This window comes from Aythya marila, assembly GCF_965140915.1.
Source record: "Aythya marila genome assembly, chromosome: 1".
Classification (NCBI taxonomy): Eukaryota; Metazoa; Chordata; class Aves; order Anseriformes; family Anatidae; genus Aythya; species Aythya marila.
The window spans coordinates 16890798-16917508 of NC_139042.1; the positions used below are offsets into that span (position 1 = coordinate 16890798).

General features: G+C 39.4%; 1 protein-coding gene across 3 annotated transcripts in view; it reads right to left on the reverse strand.

The window, feature by feature from the left end:
- The window catches only part of ALKBH8 (alkB homolog 8, tRNA methyltransferase), a 47963-nt gene that overhangs the window by 13593 nt on the left and 7659 nt on the right, over positions 1-26711 (reverse strand). For all 3 annotated transcript variants that reach the window (XM_082752035.1, XM_082752034.1, XM_082752036.1), the window contains 6 exons: positions 24557-24797; positions 23328-23459; positions 22394-22489; positions 20829-20933; positions 18548-18618; positions 955-1061 (listed from right to left, as the gene is read on the reverse strand). In XM_082752035.1, coding sequence (XP_082608161.1) covers positions 955-1061; positions 18548-18618; positions 20829-20933; positions 22394-22489; positions 23328-23459; positions 24557-24797 — 752 coding nt within the window. The remainder of the gene's footprint in view (positions 1-954; positions 1062-18547; positions 18619-20828; positions 20934-22393; positions 22490-23327; positions 23460-24556; positions 24798-26711) is intronic.

Consider the following 26711-nt stretch of genomic DNA (forward strand, 5'->3'; position numbering starts at 1 on the left):
AGTGGGTGACAGTGGTGGTAGGGGGATGGTTGGACCAGGTGATCTTGGAGGACTTCTCCAACCTTAATGACTCTGTGATTCTATGATTCTATAATAATGCATGTCAGGAGTGCCAGCTTCTTTTTACAATTATTTAATTTAATGAGGGAATATACAGGTAGTGTAAGTGCTCTATAAAAATGAACAATGTAAGCATCATTGGGGAGTTCATATTCACCCTTTTTCATAATACAAATTAACCAGTAAAATTAAAAGGCAGAAAGTCTGCCAATAAAAGGATTTGATGTTTAATTTACACAATGTAATTAGTCTCTCCAATTCACTGCTGTAACCAGTGACTGCTTGGGTCAAACAAAGGAAGAAACATTTATCATGGGCATTTTTGTCCAATACAAGGGTTTACACATTATTCCTCTGAAGTACACTACTGTCACTCTCAATCCTCACCAAGTTTTTAGCTTTCTTTGTCAATTTCAGTGCTCCTATTGTAAGTATTTCCCAGTGGTGCACGATTTAAAAATCTTATTGAAACTCTACAATAAGCAAAGCCTCAAGACACCTTTAAAGAAATCTCTTTTCCTAAGATCCCAAACATGTTCACTATACTGCAGCCTTATCAGTAGTTAAAGTGGTCCTAAATCAATGGGAAAGAGCCCAGGAGGACTTCCCTTTGTGACCTTGTGGACTGACAACTAGCTTCCTAAAATTCCCTTTTTTTTTTCTTCAATTTAACCTGAGCAGAATCTAGACAGAGGAGAGAATGTGTATAGTTATCTTAAAACCTCTTGGTTTCTTTCAGAGTAATTTTAAATACAGAGTCATTTTAGATACAGATAATACATTATTTAATACATTATCAAAGCAAATGAATAATAACATTTAATACATTATCAAAGCAAATGAATAATATACTTTCTCCTCCTATTATCAGCATGCAAGGGCTCTTACACATACCCATGTGTCCACAGGTATCTGGATTCTCCAGACATCACCAATAAACTGCATCGGGGCAGCAAAACTGCCACTGTGTGGCCATCAGGGTGTTTGAAATCCATCACAATCTAAAAAGAAACAAAAACGACCACCAGCAATGAGTACGACTTACAGAGCATCACAGACATGCCAGGCATTTCCAAGTCTCAAGCTATGTTTGTCTCCTCATTGTGTTAATCAGAATATTGCCACAAAACAGCTACATATGTCCTAGAGGAACAAAAGCCTCTAGGTTTCTATCCTGCATCCTTCAGATCTCTTCCTTTCAGCAGTGTGTTCAGAAATCTAAGGCTGTCACAAAATTTTTTATACACATTATCTTATATATAATACAATTGAGATACTAAAATAAATAGTTTATTTTCACAATAACAACTTCATTTGCAAGATCATGGGAGCTCTGTTTAATCTTTATACATACCTGTGATGTAGGAAGAGATGATTACCTTACAACTAAAGGCAGCTGCCTAAGGAGAGGGGTCATTTGCTAGCCCAGATGTGTAACTTGGATAAGGCAGTCAGCTACTGCCTTTTTGTAAGGTTTATGCAGAGAGAGAAAAGTATCTCCGCACGGCAATTCATCATAGTCTAAAATGCAGCTAAGTGATGTGGGATGACCCCAAGCCCTCTAGAAATGCCCATTTATTCTCAGCAGATTGAGCTGAGACAATTAACTCAGGGTAGATACATAACATTTAAAGAACAAGTATTAGGGCAGACAAATCATTTCCAACCTGTCCACGTTCTTAGAGCTCTGCAGCACAAAAAGGACAAGGAGTCTCCCAAGATCCTGACTAAGATGCCAACTACCAGAGCAGCCTTTTCTTACGTGCCACCTGGCTTCTACCCATGCCAATATACTGAGGTAATGCTTTCAGCTTTACAAAACTTCCCAAATGAGAGAAAATCCTGCTGTGAAGAACAAGGAACAGGTCCTTTAAGCATGCCAAATGATTAAGACTTAACGATAAAAAAAACAGTGGTCAAAAATCATTCAAGTCATGGTTCTAACTACACTGAGAACAAACACCATGAAAAGTGGTGCCACCTGATTTGTAACCTACTAAGGATGCAATTTAAAAGCAGACTTACTACGCTACACCAGATTGAAACAAATTAAGCAGTTTTGCTTCTGCATACAGATGCATTAATCAAAAGAAAACAATGGTGCAATGATTAGTCATTCAGCACAAAAAAAAAAAAAGACAGACAATAAAACAAGACTGTTTTAAACACTATAAATTACCACTTGCAACTATTGCTATTTATTGTTGTGCACACTGGAGCAAACTACAATGCCATTTACATTTTTAGGGAAAAAAATATTTATGCTTTAATACCACCTACATAGAGCACCAGCTTCTGCTCCTGATGAACTACATAAAATTTGAGAAAAGAAATCAGCATGACGAACAGTGGGACAGAAAGGGTAAAGGAAACACGGAAAAACAGGAATACAGCCTACCTGTGAGCTCTGATTAATTACTATGAAACATTTCAACAGCTACACAAAAAAATGAATGGCAGCCACTTTCTAATATACTCCTTCCCTTGCACATTGCAATTTCTTCCAGGTAAAGAAGCTTCACAGATCTAACAGGGGGCTGCGCCACACAAAGCATGGCTAGGCACATGCCTCTGTGAAAAGTAGCACTCTGGTAAGGTAAAGAAACCAGAGGATGACTGATCAAGAACAGCAAGTAGGGGAAAGGCATGAGAAGAAGTGAAGAGAGAAGTGGTTGGATTAAAGGGATGAGAGGACACCTCAGCCTCTTTTGCTTCTCTGTCCAGCTGCTGCTCAGGGACAGGTGTAAGGAGCATGAGACTGGGTTCTTCAGGAGCGTAGCAGAATAAACTGAAAAAGAGACACTGTCCAGATTCTTTCTTTGGAGGCTTAGTTACCCCTCTGTCCCGCTATCTGGTAGTAGCAACAAAGCCCAGTTCTTGCAGATGACATTCAAGAGTTACATTTTCTCCAAGAGCTAGTGCTTGCCCGTTCTGTAGGGTCTCCTACACTTCCAGTTCCCATCTCTCTCCAGGACCTGTAAGAGGACCTTGGCCCCTTTCACATTTTCATGTGGGGATTTACATTTCAGGCTGTATGAAGCATCTGGCAAATCTAATCCTCACCAGCAAAGGATCCCAGCTCTGGCCCTGCTCCCTACTCTCCTGTGTAGGAAAAGTTTCTGTGTTATTATCTCACAGTGTGTGGCTGTTCCCCTTCTAAATGTATTTCACCCTTATGTCAAGCAATGATGATTTGGGGCAAAATATAAATAAAGGATTAATTTATTTGCAAATGAGCAATGACATTAAGTAATTAGCTGTAATGGGAAGAGTCAAAAATCCAAATTCAAAACTGATTTCTGTTTATGAAGCAGACAGATATCCTTAGCTGAAGAATACAGAAATTCTGCAATTTTCTCTTAACAAATTAGACACTGCAGTTCAGAAAGAGAATCAAATTTAAGGAACCCACTGTGAACATTTGAAGAAAAATTAGTGCAATTTCTGCGTTAATGTTTTATGCCTTCATCTATAATACCTGCACCTGAAGGCTTAAAAACCAAGCCAAAGTACTTCTGGTCTTTGTCTATTGTACAGTAGAGAGCATTTAACCCAGAAGGGTTTTGAAGAACCCCGTTCTTATCTCTGAAAAGCCTATTACTGACTGAAGCAGATAACATCCCCACACTCCTATATGTGTCTTTATCCTGACAGAGCATTCTCAGTTGTCACTGTCACACACACACACACACAAAAGATTAACGCATTCAGCCCGCTTTTTAATTTACTAAGGACTCACAGTCAATAAAGTAACTCTGTCACTGCTGAATCAATCCGCTTCATGACAGCTTTGCTCCACGGGAGCTATTTCCAATTTCTTTTTTTTTTTTTTTTTTTTTTCTTTTTAACCTATTTACTTCTTTCTCTTAGGTGGCTGAGTCAATAAAGATCAAATTTCCTGCTAGCCCATGGTGCATCACCCAGGGATTACATTCAAAAATAAAGAGAGTGGATGCTTTGATCTTACATAACTTCTACCTTCTTTCTTCGTAGTGTGGAAGAAGTGTCTCTCTATATATACACCAAAAACTTGAAAGAAACACAAACAGCTAATAATACCTACTCGTGGATTTAAACATCTTGTCATGATGCCAGGTTATTTAAGAGTGTTCATGACGAGGGAGCACATGAAGCAGTAAACAGCTTTCAAGGATGGCTAAACATCAAAGCAAAACAACACCCACATCACAAACATTGTTCCTCTGGTATAAAATACAGCTAAACAAACACACACAAAAAAAGAGAAAAGAATCCAGCATGAAAGTAAAAGGGAAGAAAGTATGTTTTTCTCAACTCCTCAGGGAACGAGAAGTCTGTGCTACCTTTCAGTGCTGCAGTAATGTACCTCCCAAAAGTGCAGGGGAAAGGAGGTGAATGACTGGGCTATCAAATAAGTACTGATCCAAAGGCAAAACAGAAGTAGAGCAAGGGGACCGTAAGGACAATGTCAATAAGAATTTCACTGCTACAGTGGGGAACAACAGGTTTTTTCTAAGCTTCGTCTCCGATGCAATTTGTATTTGATGTTAATAGACTACCTTAGATGAAACATACTCTAAAACTCAAAGAAGTGCAACATGGAATATTTTTCCATTCTCTGACATTATTTACTGAATTTTCAGAGAGAAAACACACATTATTAGCCTACACAGCAGTTTCCCGCGTGTAAAACAGATGAAAAAGAATTTCTACTTCAAAGACAGCAGAGAGGTTTAAAGCCCACACACAGAGCTTGAACAACACAGTGCAGAGATGAGAGCCTGTTGGCCTATGTGGGACTCAGGGAATCAATCAATAACTTCCAGCATCTTTCATTGACTGCAAAACCCATACGAACTTACAAAATTTGGAATTTAGGAATATTCTGAATATTTAGGGGCAGAGAGTAGGATTACCTTTCCCAACCTATGTCATAGGAAATTTATCTTATGTAACCTGATATTTACATCCACTATCATGGTCTCTAGCCATGCTCCAGAAAATGAGTGCAATGATCACGATGATGAAATATTACTTCACTACTGCCTACCTCAAAAGTCTCTAACACATGCACCAGGCCTCACCCAGATCAGATTTAAGTTAAACCATACCAGCTCATGCTAAGCTTGCTTATCTATCTAGACACTACAATGACACTAATCAGATATTTAATATAATTCTAGGTTCTCTTTCTTCAAAAATTGTATTCAATATTTGATCCATGCAATGCATTATTTATTCCTCTATCATCCTATTATTATATTATTTATATCCATATACATTATATATAGTATTTAGATTTATTCTTGTATTATTTATTCCTCTTAGTTTTTAAGCATTCATTTCCTAGACCTCAATTATTCCAAAAAACAGAGTACTAAGTTCTTTTCCTTCTGAGGTCTCACCTTGCTGTTAACTGTCCTGATAACCACAAGGAGATTGTATCCATGGAACAAGATAGCAGTACTTCTCCCAGCTCAGGCTGAATGTTTACCTACAGTACAATGGATCAGTTGCATTACTACTGCTTCCCTCTCTCTTCCACTACAGTTATAACATCGTCCTTTCTGAAAAATACCTACTCAACCCCAGCATATGACCTCAACGTCCTCCTGTGAATCCTGAGACAGAGTGTTCGTCAAGTTCTCAACATCCAGTTTATTCAATTTTTCAAACATGCCATTTTAAATCTTTAATAAATGGCCTCCCTAGGTCTTAGCTTAAATTATTTTAGGACACAGAAAGCAGGAGGCTAATGCTGTTAGTCTCCATTTCATTTCTTCTATTGACTTAGCCTTCTCTGCACTATTTTCCATCCTTTCAGTCGTATGTCTTCCCTTACATCCATGGGCAGTCCTACACTGACATACTGGGAGCTGCATCCACCTACACCAGAGCAGAGCATGCCCCACATGCACCAAATCTCTCATCTTCTTTTCCTGATACTGTGTAATCTGTACTGTTAGCTCTGTACTGGGACTACAGTTCAATGAAAGAGCACAAGAAGACTATAATAAAAAGGCAAAATCCTAATCCTAGTGGTTTCCAGAGGGCTCAATCTGCTCACGATTTAGAGCCAAGACAACCCAAGGAATCAGTTCTGTACCTTCAAATACATCTCCTCAGACTTGTACTTAATGTATTACTCCACGTCCTGAAAGCAAATACTCCCTCTATTTACACATTTAATGCTATACCAAATGACCACCAAGAAACCACTGAACAAGTCTTTTCAACACAGACACAGATGTTCTGTAATAAGCACAACTTTATTATGCAAGTGTGATGACATTTACAGAGTTCTAGCATGCACATCTGTGCACACGCTGCTCTGGTGTATCCACTTTTTTTCCTACATGTGATAAAAACTTGTAAGATCTCAAAAGAGATTTTCAGGATCTCAGTAGAAAAGAAAGGATTTCAGGGCTCAAAAAGAGTATATCACCTTTTAAAAATCAATGGTCATTTATAAACATATGTGGAAACACGTTGTAAATCAGCTATTTCCGTGTTCCTGAGGTTACAAATACATGTGCAGAACTCTTCATCCCTAACCTTGTTCCCATGCCACCCTACCTGTACATTTATCATCCTGTCATTGACAATTATAATCTTTAACAGCAAGCTTTCTGGAGCAGAATCAGCGTGAAGGACTGTGAACAGTGCCTCCACATAACATCAATAATAATCAATACAGGACAAACCAGTCCTTGGCTGAGTAAAAAATACTACTACATGTGGGATAGGAAACCCTTACAGTAATGAGACTCATTTCCAGAAAAGAGGACCTGAAATGCTTACAACTGGGGTGATACTCACACCACTTACTAGTGTAGCACAGCCCTTCTAGCTGACATAACACTCCAAGTCCTTCCAGGTTCAGGATACTTCATGGCATGGATAAAACACGCTGCATGTTCATCATCCAGTACAGTGGAAGATCATCTTCCCTCACTCTTCCGGGTTGTTCATCAAATCCTACTCTCCTCTGCAGGTCTCAGCTTTCTGCTTGTAACGCTGTGGTACAGGAAGCCAAGGTAACTCCAAGCAGTAGGGTAGGATTCAGCTCAAGATGAAGACAACTACATTTGTCCATAAACTCTTAATGCTTACATTAAGGTCCTGTTAGGGCACTGGAAGCTGTGAAAGCAGGTACTAGGTGCCTACATTAGCATAACCTGAATCACTCCCCAGGCTGGCCTGACTCAATCCCCATTGGTATCAGTGGAGCTCAGGCATGAAGTGCACATGTACACCCATTCTTCCAAACATAAAATTTTAAGTGTCTTAATCCTGGACTCAATACCATTGATGACACTATTAAACACAGCACTTAACAGTATAGATTCACCAGATGCCTCAAATCTGTTTAAAACAGTCCTGCCTGAATTAAAACTTCTTCCTGCACTATCGTCACTATGAACTTGCCCCCTACACACTGAGGAAGTAGTACGTAAACAGCCCGGTGCTGAGCATCTGTAATTCAGCAGGATGCAAGGATGAATCTGCTCAGCCTGAGACTGAAGCAAAGCTAGCCGCTCTCATGACTCCATCTAACGACAGTCCCAGAGACCACAACAATAACAAAGAACTGACAGAACACAAGACATCCAAATCCTGTTTTTTCCTGTTTTTTCAAACTAATTCTTGCATCATACCTCACAAAAGAGAAGTAACAGGTTTGAATTAGAAAAAAAAGTAGATTTCGACTAGCTCTAAGGAGGAAATTCTTCACTCAGAGGGTGGTGAGGCCCTGCCACAGGTTGCCCAGGGAAGCTGTGGATGCCCCATCCCTGGAGGTGTTCAAGACCAGGCTGGATGGGGCTTCAGGCAACCTGGTCTGTGGGAGGTGTCCCTGCCCATGGCAGGGGGTTGGAATTGGGTGATCTTTAAAGGTCCCTTCTAACCAAAAGCATTTTATGATTCTATTCTATAATTCTACTATGAATGTACCACACATCTGAAATATACATATTATTTTCAAGTAGGTAAAACGAAGAGAAATAAACATATTTTGATGTTTGGATAGGTGTTGTTCTAATGCTGCTGATTTTCATCACAAATACCATATATTTCTTCTCTCATACCCTCGAACTGCTTCACTTGCTCAATGAGTGTCTTCACATACTGCAGCTGGAAGTTATGCACAAGGGCTCTACCACAGCATCAGCACCTGGCCATGAATTTACAATTGATGGCTTCCATGCACATGTACTGCAGAGAGGTGTAAGCTCTAAGAGAGGAGGAGGAGGAGGAACACTGCACAAGGAACTCTGAAACATGCAGTTGTCCCTGCCTTCAGCTGCACCATCAACCTGGGTTCCCTGCAACACTCTCCTGCAGCCCTAGCAAACAGACCAGAGCTTCACCTGCCCTTTCCCAACAGTCTGCCTGTCCACTTTCTGCTCCTCTAAGAGCACAGCTCTCTCTGCCCCCACGCAGAATCTATCTGTCAAGTGTAGTATCAGTATCACAGGATTGATAGCTTTGGTTCCAGCACACTTTTAACCTCTCTAAATTGCTAGTTCCTCACTCAAAATTTCCAGAGTCAACTCCACTGGATAAGAGCTCTGTGGAGAAACTATTAAAACACTAAACACAGATGAAAAGAAAAACAGAAACAAAATTGGTGCAGTATACAAGATGCTCACAGAGTATAAAGGCAGGCAGAGTTCAAACCCCATTTGCTGTACTTACTGGTATTATCTAAGTCCAGGAGTGACAATATACCACAGCAGGAGCTTAACAAGTGAAGCTTGTTTCTTTGCTTATAGACTACTTGTGATTGTTATTACTGTTTGTCATTTCTACATGAAACTTGCCACAGTCTTAAAATAGGCTCCTGCAACAATAGCGATGACATCACCACCTAATGAAATTAGATTTCTCTATTGAGTTCCAGAGCTGAACTGCTGCTGAAATGCAACAGCTAAAGATAACGACTTTTTAATGCCCTAGAGCTCAGTCTGTTTGCTGTTAATTTGTGGCAGACACCAGGATTTCATTTCATGCACCAAGTACCAATCTTCTAAAAATAATGTGAGGAATAAGAATAACTTCCACTGATAAATCTCTTGCAGAGATTAAAAATTCTTAAAAAAAAAAAAAGGAAAGAAATGAGTAATTCTACTCAAACAGAGGCTTCTAAAGGCAAATATAGCAGAATAGTATTTAAAGAATGACAACCTAAAACTTGGCTTAAAAATAAATTAAGCTGTAAACATACTAATTGTATTAGTTTTCTTCTATTACATGATTACATTTTTCACAGGAATTAATAGTAACTTCATACGGTTAATCCAACCCACCACAGAAGAGTAGTTCATGTATCATAGTGAAGGGTACATGGGAGAAATGAAGTGGAGCAAGAGAAAAAAAAACAGACTTTAGTTTATAAACAACAATATCGAGTTATAATCTAATCCATTTTTTCAAGAGTTTTAACTAACTTTGTACTTTATATGATATGAAAACCAATTAGAAGTTTCTAACACAATCTATGGAATTGCGAGACAGTTTCTAGAGGGTCTCTTTGATTCCACTGAAAAATTCAACCTATGTATTTGTGTGTCATAGCAAAGCATCAGCAGACAACTGAGAACTGGAAATGAAATAACGCTGCCTCAGCATATGAAATAAGCACACTACAAAAAAAGCAAATAAGTTTGGAGATAACATGTGGCATTAAAACAAAACCAAGTTGATAAAGTGATTACCTAGTTCTCCTTCATTATTTAACAGCTAGGACTGCAGTCAGATAATCTTAAACCCTATTGCAGACTACAAACATTTTAGAAATGTGTTTTCCTCACAGTTTCTTACAATCAAAACAAAATCCTGCTAAATGGAACCATGTCATATTTTTCACAGCATATCTACATATTCTTCCATGCAATACCAAGTGAATTTCATTTTTAAATTATATCATCCTAACTGCAGTTTCTTTTGTCTCTCATTCCAGCAGTGGACACAAGTTGATGTAACTGCCCAGAGGAGGGCAGGACAAGAACATTCTTCCCACATCCCCTTCTCAACACCAGGGACTCAAAGAAAATGCAGGATTCTAAAGAGCAACCAACCGGGTGGAAGGAAGCAAAGTGATAGGAACCAGGAGGAGCTGCAGCTCTGCCTTCCTCTCTCAGCAGCCAAAATAATGGACCACATGCAAGAAACACAAAACTGCTACAGAGAATACAGTAAGACAACTTCCCACCCTAGCAGAGCCAGGAGAGAGACCTCAAGTCACAGCACACTGCATATTCCTACAGCAATCTAACTGTGGTCTGCTCTTCCTCAGGGCTGACACAGGATTTTAGCCAATTTAAGAGCAATCAGGTCTTGCAGCGTGGGGAACAGCTTTACAGAAATGCAAGTCAGACGACACGTTTCTTTCTTTCAGGGAAAGGAAGGGAGGCTGGTATGATTTGTATCTTATCTGTGGCAATTCTCAAAACCAGGCTGGACACAGTCCCAAGCAACCTGCTGTAGGTGACCCTGCTTGTGAAGGGAGAGTTGGTCCTCCAGAGGTCCCTGCCAACCTCGGCTATTCTACAAATCTATGCAATATGAGTCCATGAATCTGATAAAGTGAAGATGAGAGATAAAGCTTTCCAGAGCTATTGGCCCAGTACTGGGCCCACCAGTAGTAAATGCCAGATGTCTGGGACTCACCACAGGAACAACTCATACAAAAGAGACACATGGAAGTTGGAATGTCTCACCAAGATGGAAGAGCAGAAAACTACATACAAAACTTTAAAATACGGGTTCTCTCATAGTTTAGCTTTGATTTTGTTCCTCTGATGTAGCCGAGGAGGTAGTGGGGACGGTAAGATCTCCATGCTCTGTCTCATTTCACAGCAAATTACTGTCATGCAGCTTCTACAATGAGAAGACCTTATAAACAACCAATGCTACAGGAGAGTGGAAGGAGGTGATTAAGTATTGCAGCACAGACTCCCTCTGAAAAATGTACATGAAAGCGGGCTTTCATGACCCTTGCAAAGATCAAAATAACTGATCAGGTGGAAATGTCAGTAAGACACCTTGGTATCTGTGAACAGGATCCTGTATGAAAAAGGTAAGGCAATATCCAGCACAGAAATAAAAACTCAGAACAGTTCATTTACTGAATATTCATCTTTCCCTGAAAACACAGTAAGACTACTATAAAAATTCCCATGAAGGGCTGCAGGCATTGTTGCTTGTCTTGGAGGGTTCAATTCTCTATTCATTTACATCAGGAAGCTCTCCCTTGATTTCAGTGGGTCTTGTTCACTTTGTTGGGATCCAAGTTCAAATAACAGTATGCTGTGGAATGATGTGGGCAGAAAGAGACACACAGGACATTTATAGAGAGTAAGCATGAAGAGCATCAAGCCATTATGAAGCCTGATGCATTTAACTTGTGGTGCTCAGGACAAATTTTGCATGGAGAAATTCTTCAGTAGTTTTTAAAAATGAGAAACTACTTTAAATGGTAAAAACTGCTAACTGATAAATTATTACAAATGCAACCCCCTTTGGGTTTCCAACTAAATGATACAGAAACTGATGCAAACTGCTCTTCTTCAGAAGCAGATGAAATCCATGACAGTAGGTTACAGCTCAAGAAACCTGTCTTATAGATCTGAAAAACACACTACTGAGCTTCACAAATACCACAACAATCATTTGAGCAAACCTCTGAACTGAGCATTAGATCTTAGCAATTCAAATGAATGTCTTCCATTCAGGCCAAGAGACGTTTTGGTCCTGCCAACCCAATCTCATTTTTAAACATGCATTGCTACTATTACATTTTCACCCACTACAATTATGCTGCTAGCATGGACAGAGTTAAAGCTTTGTCTTAGAGCCTCTATCAGAGTAATTCCTTAAATGAGTTAAGATGTTTTGTGCCTTCCCCTAAAACTGAATCAGCTACTAACCAAAATAAGCAAAATATGACTGAGACCACACAGTTAACACAGTACCATCCAGTACCTGCCTACCTTGTTAGAGCTCCTGCAAGAACTGAAACAGGTACCAACTGTCAATGGCTGGATACAGTCTAGGCTTTTGAAAGGCTTCTGATAAGATCTGTCAAGCAGCTTATTACAGACCAGCGGCTGCTGCTACAACAGCTACAGATTTGTGTTTGTTCACCAAGACAGATTAGAAATAGATTAACAAATAAGAAGCAAAAGTGCAGGAATAAATGGTCAATTCCCAGCCTGGGAGAAGAGTAATAGCAGGGCACCTCATTCTATCAGTTCTATGACTACCACTGGTCATTCATATTTCAGAAAATCTAGTGGAGTACTTCTTTGTAATATCACTCTGTTTTCAAGGCTTAAGAGAGTCATGACTTTTCTTTACAGATCAAGGCCCTTAATATCTGCAGGCTAGGGCATGATGGATGTGTGTTCAGATGAACAGAAGTCAAGCAGAAGACAGGGATGATCCACGCCCTCAGCCTCACTGTTTAACCTTGAGCCACATGTCTGCCTCGAAACCCTGAGGCTTCCCTTTCACAGAAGTTAGGAGCCTCAGCAGGGCATCAGAGCAGTTCTCCTTGGTGATGTCAGTTTTCTGCCAGGACAAGGCACAGGGACTGGAAGTAGAGTAAGGCACTCAAGGGGCAAAAGCAAAAGCTAAGGAAAAGAGAATGACAAGCCTGTGATTTTCATATCAGGGACAGATATTAGGGAAAAAAAGAACAGAACACCAAAATTAGAGCACAGTGCCAACATAAGACACCCCTCAGGAAGACTACAACTGGCTTCACCCTCTGGCATGGGGGTAGTCCCCCCCGGTTTCCAAGAGAACGAGGCAGGGCTGATAGGAAGAGGGAGTGCAGTGTATCACCTGCTATTGACTGGGGGTGAGATCTGCAGCCAGAAAGGGAAAATTCCTTTCTGAGTTTGAGGCTCTCACAGTGGCACTTTCACAGAAACATTACCTCTGTATTTCTAAAACTCCGATGAATCAGGGTTTACATAACAGCATGTTAAATGGCAAATTAGGAAAGACAGAAAAACAGAGATCTCAATATTGATCGAGCTCCTGTTGCAAGCCTTCAAAGGGAAATTTGACATGGGTTTTGACTAGGATTTTTTCAAGGCAGCTGCAAACTTGGCCAGGCTCCTAAGATGAAATATTGTGAAGTTACGTACCGTTAGAGACACCAAATGGAAGCACTGAAAATAACACCCAAATCAAATCAATATAGAAAATTCTTACCAGAAAGGACTATTCCCTGCTTTGTAGCACTCTCTTCAGATTCACAGACACAAGGATATATGGTTTACCATTAAACTTAATAAAATCACTTCAGACTGATTTTACCCAACTACCTTTCTTTACCCACTGTGGCAACTTCTGAATTGAAGAAAACTATATCCAATATCCTAACATCAAAACTGACATTTATTAATATTTTTTGGAAATCAGCTCATATAAAAAAAGGTGAACGTGATAGTTTATAAAATGTCATTAGAAGCCCATAGGACATTCTGGAAGTCTCACTTCATTCTGCAGTTCCCCAGGAGATGCCAAAGAAATAGATCAAAACCCGAGAAGTGATTACCCTGTCCTGACACTCTCACCTTTTCTGGAATACTGTGGGACAAGACACATCACGTCTCACTGCTTTGCCTTCAAACTGTATAGTGGTTTGTATAAGATAGACAGAAGCCCAAAATAATAGTGACATTTTCTCCTTCAAATCATTTAATGCCTTGTAAACTCCATAAAGCACAACATACTGCAGCAACTAGAACAAAATTGAGCCACTTGGTTTCACTGCGCCTCTTGATAGACCAAGTTGTTCCATGCGACTAAGATGGGAATGAGAATCTCACACCTCCATTTCTGCCTCATTTCATGGAAGTTTAATAACTTGGATTGCTGGAGGTTATCTGCTATACTACAAACGCAGTGTTGTGAAGAATCACCCCCTTCTCCAGATTGTTCGTATTTTTAAAAGTACATTCTAATGCCAACAACTATTCCTTCTTCAACATAAATGAATTTTGCAGAAACAAATCACACTTACAATGATTCCCCTAACAGAATAGTCCAAAGTGCTTTCTTGCTGGATAAACTCATTCTGCAGAGGAAAAAACTGATTTCAGTAGTGTTTCAGACTGCAAGGTAGCACTGACGGTGGCAGTGGCACTAAGGGAAGTAGGAGACATGTCAGTGGTGGTGTCCTCTAGGGGTCAATACTGGGGCTAGCACTGTTTAACGTCTTCATTAATGACCTGGACGATGGGACTGTGCCCCCCAGCAAGTTTCCAGACAATACAAAACTGGCAGACTGACCAATACACCAGTGCTGCCATTCAGAAGGACTTAGGCTGGAGAATCACAGAATCACAGAATTTCTAGGTTGGAAGAGACCTCAAGATCATCAAGTCCAACCTCTGACCTAACGCTAACAATTCCCACTAAACCATATCCCTAAGCTCTACATCTAAACGTCTTTTGAAGACTTCCAGGGATGGTGACTCCACCACTTCCCTGGGCAGCCTGTTCCAGTGCCTCACAACCCTTTCAGTAAAGAAGTTCTTCCTAACATCTAACCTAAAACTCCCCTGGCTCAACTTAAGCCCATTCCCCCTCGTCCTGTCACCAGGCACGTGGGAGAACAGGCCAACCCCCACCTCGCTACAGCCTCCCTTGAGGTACCTATAGAGAGCGAATGGGACAGACAGGAACCTCATAAAGCCCAACAAAGGGAAGGGCCAAGTCTTGCACCTGGTCAGAAATAAGCCCAGGCACCATCACAATTTGGAAACTGGTCAGCTAGAAAGCAGCTCAGCCAAAAAGGATATTGGGGTCCTGATGAACTTGGCCGTGAGCCAGCAATGCACTCTTGTGGCCAAAAAGGCCAACAGCCTCCTGGGTTGTATAAGGAAGGTCACTGTCAGGAGTTCGAGGGAGGTGATCCTTCTTCTCTGCTCAGCAGTGGTGAGGATGCATTCGGAGTACTGTTTCCAGTACTGGGAACAAACTGGGCTCCCCCATATGAGAAACACAGAGACTTACTGAACAAATCCAGCACAGGGCCGCAAAGATGATGAAGGAGCATCTTTCATATGAAAAGCTGAAAGAGCAAGGACTGTTCAGCTTGGAGAAGCTTCAGGGGAGATCTTATCTATGTGTATAAATACCTGATGGGAGGGAATGAAGAAGAGGGAACCCAACTCTTCTCAGTAGTGCCCATGGGCAAGACAAGAGAGAATGGGCACAAATTAAAACCCAGGAAATTCCATGTGAACATAAAAAAAATAATAATAAAGTGTTTTTTTTATTATTATTATTATTTATTTTTTTATTTTATTTATTTATTTATTTTTAACTCAGAGGTCAAACACAGGATGCTCAGGGACAGTTTTGGAGCCTCTATCTGCAGAGACAGGCTAAATGCAGTCTGACAACCTGCTTTAGCTGACCTAGCTTGAGCAGGGCTTGGACTAAAACTCAGGAGGGCCCCTTCTAACCTAAACAATTCTGTGAAGATACCACATGAAGTCTGTAAACCTATGCTACTGATTACTAAGGCACTAGGCTAGGAAGGCACTCATGTTTAGTCCACTGGTCTGCCTCAAACTCCCTTTTCATATGCCAAGGCATTTATTTCAATTACTAGTTACTAGAAGCTGCCTAACTCAGATCCTTGAAGGACAAGCATACAAACAATGGGAGAAAAGTTCTTTCATGACTTAACACAAGAATTATGAGGCTTTCTGATTTCTTTTTTTTTTTTTCTTCTGAAGTGTTTGGTTAGCCAACTTCAGAAAAAGGTTACACAACTAGTTGGGCTGCAAGATTTTTTCTTTATGACACTCCCTATTTAAATGTGTGCATTTCCTTTGGAGAAGAACACAGAAAAGACTAGACATAAGGCTTTATGTTTTTTTTTTTTTTCCAGTAGGTTGCAGCCTAACTTATTCCAGTGAAAAAAAACAAAGTCACACTACAAGGAGAGGAATAGAGAAAACACAAGAGTCAGGATTTGCTGACGTAGATGCTACTCCAATTACTTATTATCAGAGCGTATACATTTTATGAACTGTGATGGGAATAGAGTTGCAGGCTTTGAGAAACTCTTGAAATAACTCACGTATTACATTTTTATCTGATTTTAAAATGTAAACAGCAGTTGCAGTAAGTGCACAAAAATGTATTAAAGAAATAAAACGTTATAAAAGTACCAGAAAGCAAAGGCATCAAATAAAGCAGCATTTTCTGTGCCACTGGCTTGTTTTACTGCATGCGTGCTTTGATTGACTGAATCTGAAAAGTTCATTGATAGCCCATTAGGAAAAGGCACTGAAACTTGGACACAGTCTGTTAGCTCCCAATGTCTGTGTCTGAAATATCTATAAGCGGCCAAAGTCTAGCTGTTTCCCTGATTGAATTATATACATTCCAATTTTTAACAGCACCATAATCCTCCAGGCAGTCCTCTTCACAGAAAGGTTTGTATTTCTTAAGTGATTAAAATCACTCTGCTTTTGGCCATCTGTTTGAGACCATCACAAAGCTACGTTGTAATATAATCATCTGGAAATGCACTGCCTATGGTGCCTTATTGATGAAGTAAGAGAGCATCCAAGTCAGAGTCAGTCTTTTAATTGAAATGAAAAAGGTAAGAAAGCCTGGGGCTGCAGAGTGAGGCAGAAAAGGATGTGAAATTACAGCAGCACCAATATAGCTTTTATAAAGAAAACTAAAGTAACGTTTTCACTCACAAGGTCAACATAGGATTAGATGTAAGGCAGGGTCATCTATCTATTGCTGCTGTGCTGCTCTACATACTCAGCATGTATTAGAAAATTAAACTTAGGATTGATAAGCTGCACATAAGATCAATTACAGCTCTTTCCCTAGAGAAATTGCATGAAGAAATGGATGTTCTCAGGTACTATCTAGCATGGAGGTGCTGACACTGTTAAAAGATACCACTGCCATTGCACAGATCAGAACACACTGCCACAGAAAGTGTTGCCACACTGCCACACCAAAACGAGTGAAGACTACTGACAGTGTTTGCAACACCATCACACCTAATTTTAGACTCTCCTACTCTAATCTGATGCTTTTCTTAATGTTTTCATGGCTTAGATTAACAAATGCATCCATAACCTGTCTGAGAGGACAACGCTGACACTGACACTTCCCTTTCAGGGCATCAAGAACACAGAAGTGCCACTGCCACACACAATATTGGGAAGGTTACTCTTCCTCAGACTCACCCCTAGTCCCAGAAGTAACACATCCATTTTTTTTCTTGAACATTTTTTTAAAAGTCAGTGTAAGAACCCAGATTAAAGATGCAAAGAATGTCAGTGCTCATAATAGCCATGGTCCTCCCTCTGCCTAAAGAGTAAGACAAACCAAGAGAAACAATCAAAGTTGCTGTTTCATAACAGAAGGACACTGTCTATTGGTATGCAGGTACATCTAACTCTATATGCACACACATCTGTGTCCTCTACACACCACTGCCAGAACAAAGCAGCAGATCAGATTGTCCTCACACAGGGTTTGCAGCTTTTCAACAGAGAAAAAAAAAAAAAAATCAAAACAGCAACAAAAAACACTAACAACAAAATCAAACCTCTAATACCCACTGCAATGACCTTTTGTTCTTAACACTGTTAAACTTCTAGTTATACAGTGCCATGGGAACACACAGCAATATATACCTTCCCTGTAACAAAAAGCACAAGGTCTTAACGGAAATAGGCCATGCAGCTATGTCTAGAATATGAACACCCTCAGGAAAACATAAGAAGGTGCAACGGCCAACTAGAAAAGACTCGCTGCAGTAGTGCTTAAGGCAGAGTAGGTACCACTAAATTTGTGAAACAGGATGGCACAGGTGCAGCACATGAATTTCAATAGAGTAGAAGTATGGCCACTAACTAGAGGATTAGATGATACAGACTGTTCTCAGCCCTACTACTGGGACATCGTATAGCTTCTTTCCACTTCACTTTTCTTACACTTCCCTTCCTACTCTTTGCCTGCACCACCTGCACATGTTGGAAGCTCTTGAGATCAGGGCCTACCTCTGCATGCATTATGACTAGCTGAGTAGGGTTCAGACTCTGACCAGACCCTCTACAGGTCTGCCCATTTACATTACCTTACTGTAAACACACTGAATATAAATATTGCAGACCAGAGAGAACAGGGGATGGCACAGGAAAAAATGGAAGTAGAAACATAAACAGGGTATATACTCCCTAAGATGAATACAAAATGAAGGAAGGTCAATGCAGCACTGGATGCTAAGATTTAAAAACAGGATATCACTGCCAAATCATCCAGTGACAACATCTCATTGCAGTTGCTTATTTAATTGGCATATCACATTACCTTGCATGCTTGAGATTGAACTCAGATGAGTGTGAATAGACATTATGCAAAAACAAATTAAATTGTATTAAACAATATAAAAATGAAACTTCTCAGTAAAGCATCATCAAAATATATACAGAGATAAGTTTACCTCAGCTCCTAAACTGAGAGAGATTATTTCATCCTCAAAAGCAGAATGTGTATCAATATGAGGAGGAATTCCTGCACACAAAAGGAAAAAAAAGTTGTTATAATAACAGAGGGGTATCTCTTCAGGCAAACTCTATTTACATGGATGTCCTCTTTGAATGGGCTGAAGAAACAAAATTTATAAAGGAGCCTTCCAAAACAATTCAGGACAGGATCAGCCCATCGGATTTACATGCCCAGATTAGATATTAACCACACAGCTAACCTAAGTGTTCTCTATAATCAATGGAAATACCTAGAAGACAGTTCAGAGCACCCAAAGGCCTCACTCACCCACTGAAGACTCCTACTGGTCACCTTGCTGCAGCAAGCACCTGAGATCATTATGCTCTCCTCTTGGCTTAAAACTAACAGTTACATTATGCTGGGTGTCTTTGGGCCTTAGCTCGTCCACGATCATGCATTTCTCCCTCAAACTCTTCCCCAGGAAGGAATCACCCCAAATACCCCTTGCGTTGCTAAGCAAATGAAGGTGCAAAGGGTTTCAGCTTCAGAATTAGGACCTACTAACAGATACTGTCAAGGTCAAACCCTGCCCCTCTGCTTTGGAGTTCTCAAGAAAAATCTACACACCGCTGCTGGGCTAACCCCTAGGTAGTAATTCTTTCTGGGGTGTGTATGAGTAACCACATGGTTCTGAGAATTTCCAAAAGGACAGCAATTTCTTTCTTTCTATTAAAGAAACTGCCATTCCCTGCAGCCCGCGCCACATATTTTAACACAATCAAATTTCTTAGTTGAAAACATTTTTTCCTAACACTGTCAGTCAGCTCTACAAAACATCATTCTACACCAGATTTTACCTCCAGATATAAATAACCTGAATTTCATTCATTTCAGTGAAAGCAATACTCTTGTTTTATGGAGGCCAACATTTAGTCTAATAGAAAATCAGCCAGACTTGAAAAGCAAGGACACATATCTGCTTGTGTTTGTTCATAAATTTTCTTCTGTATGAAGCACTGAAACTCTTCTTTCAGACGCCCACTAAAGGCAGCATAATTCACTGTGCAACAAGAGGACAGTTCTGCATCACCCAAACAATTCAACCAAGACCACACTGACCTTCCTGCCGTTTACGCTCCACCTACACAGCACATAGTAAGAAACAGTCACCTAAGCATTCAAATGTGGGTGGTTACTTTCAAGTATAAATCCAAAACTTAAAACATTATTAAGATCCTGAATGAAAAAAGTGCTTTCAAAAATGAATTCATTTAATGTGTCTTCAACGTGGCCCCTACAGTTTAGATACAGCTTAGTCATCATTCACTTTTTAAAAATCTCAAGTTTAGTGTCCAGTGACAGAATCTGGCTCACAACACAGGTACTAAAGGCATTAATCTGGCTGCACTCTATGTTCATTTATATCCTAACGATTTGCACTCCAGAAAGGGTATTGCTTTATCTTGGTTTGTTTTTAAAAAACTGCTTCTGTTCTTGATAGAAATCTACAATCCCTGCTAATCTCCTGAGGTCCCTGCCAGGAGTACATGACTGTAACAATTTAACAGATCGGCAGATACATAAACAAATGCAATCAGCTTCTCAGACTCCTGTTTGGCACACACTAAATTAGCTGTCAGACATTGATTCTGAAAGAAAAGCTGTTGTCCTTCGTTCCTAAGGACAAATTAGATATCCACTCTAGAGGATGCCAGATAGTTAGCCTTGATGACTGACCTTAGCAAAAAGCACAGCACATGATTTATTCCCTAGAGGTGTGATGAGAAGCAAATTTCTCTCCAGTCTGGGAAAGATTACAGAAATTGAGTAATTTCTTATTCCCCAGATAAGAGAACACTTCTTGCAGCATACTTAAGAGCCTACTAACATTATACCATGTAGTAGCAGCAAGAGCTGTTTTCTGGAGACTATGCACATTACAGGGAGAAAGTAAAGCTTGGGGAAGCAATGAAGAAGTACACAATTGCAAAAGCAAATACAACTGCTTATTCCTGTATCCTTTTGTTTAGTTTCCATGTTATGGTCTTGCATTCTGGAATACCATTAACTTCTGTAAGTGTTATCAAAAACTGTACTTCTGAACACAAGCTCCTGGGTTCAGAAACCAGTATGAAGACATTAGGTTTGATATCAAACATCTCAGGTCACAAAGTAAATACATTAAGTAAATGCTTAAATCCTATCCCATTAAATGCTACTCTCTTCTGAATTTCAATTAAAAGTACAACATTTTTGAAAGATAAAAAAAAAATTACCTTGTCCAGGTTCATACTGATTTACAGTCAGTTGATCAGGTTTATGTTTGATATATCCCTGCTTCAAGCACTTCTCCAAGAACAAGCTACAAATTTCAGGAAGACCTATTTACAGAAAGAAAACTTTAAGCAAGACAGCTTTTTACATTTTTATCCTTTCCGTTTAGATTAAATATAATAACTGGGCAAAATACACAGATACAGCTTCACAGATATGTAAGGCCATCTTTAATAATAATCACTATCAATTTGTTCTAAAAGACACATCAGAATCGTTGGTCAGATCTTCAAGTACCATGTGTATGTAACACCTCACAATTAGAAAGGCCGTTCCTCCAAGATCACATTTAGAGGCAGGCCAGGTCCACTCCTAACACATGCAAACTGTGTTAACCCTACATATAGTCACGGAATCGTCTAGGTTGGAAAAGACCTCCAAGATCACCTAGCCCAACCTCTGACCTAACACTAACCAGTCTTCCACTATACGAATAAAAGCATATCAAATCAAGGGCAAAATTTCCACCAACCACTGCAATAAGGAAGCTGCAGACAAGAACTATATTATGCAGAAAGTCAGAAATTCTGCAGAAAGCTCACTAAACAAAAAAAAAAATACCCCCTAAAAGTCTGTTACTGAATTAAATATCACCACATAAATCTGCTGAAGTCAACCTGTTTTTGAAACAGGAACAAGAGTCCTTCAACTAATCTTTAGTGTGCTATTTTATTAGAGGACGTCATTTCTATTCTGTTGGATATAACACCCACAAACATGTTAATAGCAGCCCTTTCACAAACCTATTGATTTTTATTTTTTGTCTTCCCCCAGTGAAGTATTTCCATTTATTCTCTGCTCACACGTAAAGAGCACTAGCTATAAGACTAGAAAATACTCAAATATCAATGCTTTTATGATTATATACAGTTTCACTGCTAGAACCAAAAGTAACCAGAATCCATCTGTTGAAAGCTACATCCACCACAGTACCCATGCATGACCTTAAACACCTTCAGGTTTCATAGGAGTTTAACCTCCCTATTTTACTATTTTTAAATCTAAGACTATAAGATGACTCACTTGATTTGCTCTGACTTCACAGCCATCAACTCCAAATAAGAGAGTTAGTCAAACCTTTTCAAGCTTGCTTTCAGTCCAAAGGAAAATTTTGGAGCTTCAAGCACGTCAAGATAAATATATGTTGCAATACACACTGCAACCCCAAATTAATATGCGATTTTAAACACAAAATTATTTTATGGAACAAAAGGAAAATAAAATAACAGTTAAAGAAAAGACAATTATAATCCCCAAAGCCTTATTTGATTTGACCTCAACAAAGGGCAGTAACTCCTGGCCACAAGTGTCTGGAAAACAAGCTTCAAATGCTCACAGCAGTCTGGAATGGATCCCATTCACAAAAGCGCTGTTCAGTGTGTGCTTAAGATACAGTGAAGATTCTCCTTTTATTACAATCTCAAATCTATACCTTAGTGAGGATTAAAAACTTTATATAATGGTTCAAATATCAGTGCAAATTATTATTTTATAGGGAAGTTCTTACCTCCAGGTAAAGGTTTGTCTTTATCAACGTTGTTGTTATCATAGCGAAACTCATATCCAAAATGTTTTACTTTTCTATGCTTTAAAGTCTTCTGGGCTGTGAAAAGACACAAGTTTAAAGTAACATTAGACTGCATAAAAGAGTAGAGGCAAATTGCTATGCTTCCCTGTTCCATTTGACCTCTGTTAAACCTAAACATTCTTTAATTAACAGTTAAAACAATCTATGCAACCCTTGTTATTCATGGCACATAATTCTTCTGCCTTGTTACCTTTTGTAACTGCATCAGGCATTCACTGTTGTTTAAAGTCAAATTGACCCTGCTTTTGTACATGCAGGAAGTAGAGAGTACCAATTTTCCGGACTCCTAATGCGTCTTTATTCTTGCTTTGACCTCTGGCGTAGCATTTGACTGATAACCCAGGGATACAGCAAGATCCTCCACTTTCACCAAGTTATATGTTAACTAAGGTCAATATAACCATTTGTGTTGTTCCAAGGGGAAAAAAAAAAAAAAAAAATCAAAATCTTGAAGTGAATTCCAAGACATTCGTTTTTTAAGAGACTTGATTCCACAGAACTCGTATGAAAGCACAGAAGCATCCAGAAAGCGTGTTTCACTAACTTATTTCTGATTTAAAAGAAGCAAGATTTTTAAGTAGGACATAAGGGGTTTTTTTTAGAAAAGATTGCCACATCCAAAAACAACTACAATCTTATTCAAGTAAATCTGTATTAAGATACCAATTCAGACCACTTCGCCCAAGTAGTTCATGACTTGTAATATAAGACCCAATTTCTAAAATACCAAAAGCAAATACACAATGATTTCAAACAATACATTTATCAACATGCAGACTTTCTTATAAACTGAAACTGGAGGAAATAACAGCATAAAATCATAGGAGGTATGAATTTCTTCGGTTTTACCCACCATTTTGAGCATCTTCATCTCCTATCCAGTCAATACTTTCCAACATTCTCCTTTCTTCTTCTGGAGAAACCACCTTTTCAATGACTGTGAGGCCTGGAGGCAAGTTTGTAGGAACAGCATTCTTCCAGAAAACTAGGGTGTACGGAAAAAGAGAATATTGTCACTCTGTAGGGAAAATAAAACCAGGTATTCCCTAGAGGATTATTGCTATGTATGGGAATATATTATAGCTGTAGGAATATTTGCTGTAATGATACAATGGAGTATCTAATTTAGTGAATGAGTAATTCATTTTTGACACAGGGAAACAGGGTAAGGCCCAAGTTTTGCATCACAAAAAGCACTTTTTAGATGTTCCTGCGTAGGACTCCACACTACCCAAACGCAAAACCACCTGTGATTTTCCTGTCAAAATAATGATAAAAAAAAAAATCCAATCATTTCAGGATTCTACCAGCATTTTAGTTTTCTACAATTTTGATTTACCTCTACTTATAGCTCAAAAGCAGAGTGCCACTGTAATTCTAATATTCCACCTACCACTAACAGGAAAAAACGTGATTTCTTATTTTCTATTAGTTTTTGATATTTGATGTCTAGGGAAGCAATTTGTAACCAAATACAGACAGCCATAACACAAAACCTAGAAAAATAGAAAATGCCTGTGGTATACAGGCCTTCAATTTGATGTCCTTATTTTAAAAGCTTTTCACTGGCAGAATATACAAACCCAGAAGTCTTTTCACTAGACACTATAAGAACTCATAGACAGAGGAACCAATCTTGTATGAAATAGCTTATAGGCAGCCATAAAAAAAAGTTTGAGAAGAAGGAAAAAAAGCAGAAATTTTATTCTGCCTATGTTCAGTCTTGGAGCTAAGATAGAGATCACAAGACTGTCACCACACAAGAAGTCCAATGAAGTACTCAGAGATCCCCTGGGTACCAATTTAGCTCCTTATTCACAAAACCTTCAAATGCAGCAATGAATGGTCTTGAAACTACTTAAGAGGCCACCCTTCTCCTCATGCCTCCAAGTAAAAGAGTTCAAATTCAAGTATCCTATCATGGAACACAGACAAAAAGTTATTTTCTGTGCTGAATCTTAGATTCTGGCTTTCATTCTCTTTCTCTACTTAACATACTGTGTGCTTTTATCTATATTTACTGTCTAAGAAGTTAAAGCAAAGAGAAGTGTGCAAGTTTATAGATAAGCACAAAAATAATACCTTTTTCCACAAAATTACAATACAGTACAACATTTTGGTCGGAGTCTCCCAGCATTAATTCTTTTCCATTGAGGGCATCAAAGGCTTTCTTGGCTTCTTCCGTTGACCCATATTTCACAAAGGAATATGGTTTATTTGGTGGCATTAGAAGTGCTTCCACCAATCCGTATTCTTCTACTGTCTTGAGAAGTTGTTGTCTACTCATCCCATTACCTAGGCCGGCATTGGCAATAACTAGGCTCTACGTGAAGAGAAATAAAAGAAAATTTAAAGTTATTGATTACTGCTGATTGATCTAAATCTAATACTAAAAAATCAGCTCTCAAGAAAAACGAAGAAATCCCATGATTACTTTTTAACATATTCCACACAAAAAACTTGTATTTTAATTTGGTAGGTATATGAGGCTACGGCAACCTGTCTTAGCATAAATTCTAGTAGAAATGCTTGCAAATGCTATTATAAGACCACTTAAGCTTCAAACTGGCATATGTAAGAAGTGTTCTGTATGCAAAAAGTGACACCTGCAAAATCATTTTGGAGTTTTCCAAAATAAAATTTTTCTAGAGCCCAGTTACTGCTAACAAAAACAAACAAGAAAAAAATCCTTCAAAGACTATGATTCTTTGTTGTTTTTATGAAAGTTTTCTCTTCTTTGCCAAAGAATCTTTCTAAGTATAGAGTGACTGATATTCCCAATCACACCATACACCAGGTTCACAAAAAAAAAGGCAGCCTCTATAAACAGACCATTAAATTCTGCTCCACCACTCTTTTCTGAGAATTCCCACTTTCTTTCTTTTCTAAGCAAAAAGGATTTATGGCCCATTCTAATTAACACAGATTACTTTGAGCACCATCAGAATAGTATGGGTTTGAAGGGACCTTAAAAATCATCTAGTTCCAACCCTCCCTGCCATGGGCAGGGACACCTCCCACCACACCAGGTTGCCCAAAGCCCCATCCAGCCTGGCCTTGAGCACCTCCAGGGATGGGGCATCCACAGCTTCTCCGGGCAGCCTGTGCCAGGGCCTCACCACCCTTCAAGGGAAGAACTTCCTCCTAACCTCTAAGATAAATCTCCCCTCTGATAATTTAAAACTATACCCCTTGTCCTATCATTAGTCTGTACTCATGTCTGGAATTGCCCCGACCCAGGTGCAACACCTTACACTTGGACTTGTTGAACCTCGTTAGTTTCACGTGGACCCATATCTTTAGCTTGTCCAGGTCCCTTTGGATGGCATCCCTTACTTCAACTGCACCACTCGGCCTGGTGGCATCTGCAAACTTGCTGAGGGTGCACTTTATCCCATTGTCCATGTAATAAAGATATTAAACAGCACCGGTACCAGAATAGACCCCTGAGGGACACCACTTGTCACTGGCCTCCTCCTAGACATAGAGCCATTGACCACCACTCTCTGGGTGCAACCTTCAAGTCAACTCCTTATCCACTGAATGCTCCACCCATCAAATCCATCTCTCTCCAATTTGGAGACCAGGACGTTACATGGGACAGTGTCCAAGGACTTACAAAAGTCCAGGTATGACATCGTTCAGTCTTCCCTTGTCAACTGACGCAGTCACTCCATCATGGGATGGAGTGGTGGTTGCACACTGGAACAGGCTCCCTAGGGACATAGTCACTGCACCAAGCCTGTCTGAATTTGAAAAGCAATTGGACTGTGCACTTAGTCACATGGTCTAAACTTCTGGGTAGACCTGTGCGGTGCCAGGAGTTGGACTTGATGATCCTTATGGGTCCCTTCCAACTCAGGATATTCTGTGATTTTATGATCACAAAACACCACCAGATTGGTCAGGCATGATTTACCCTTGGGGAAGCCACGTTGGCTATCTCAGATCACCTCCTTGTCCTGCATGTGCTTTGCGAACAATTAACTGCTTTACTCTAGGTCTTCACTGTGATTTATGTACAAAATTCTCAATGAGTATGCAGTTCGTAATACTACTGCTGGTTTGCTAAATATTAGAAGAAACAATAATATAGAACTTTAAAAAGGACTGTTATAAATATATATACATATATATATGTGTGTATATATATATACACACACATGTACTTCGCAAATCCACAATCTTTTTAAAAAGATTTAAGTTTTTTTTGACATCTAGAGTGCTATTTGCTGTA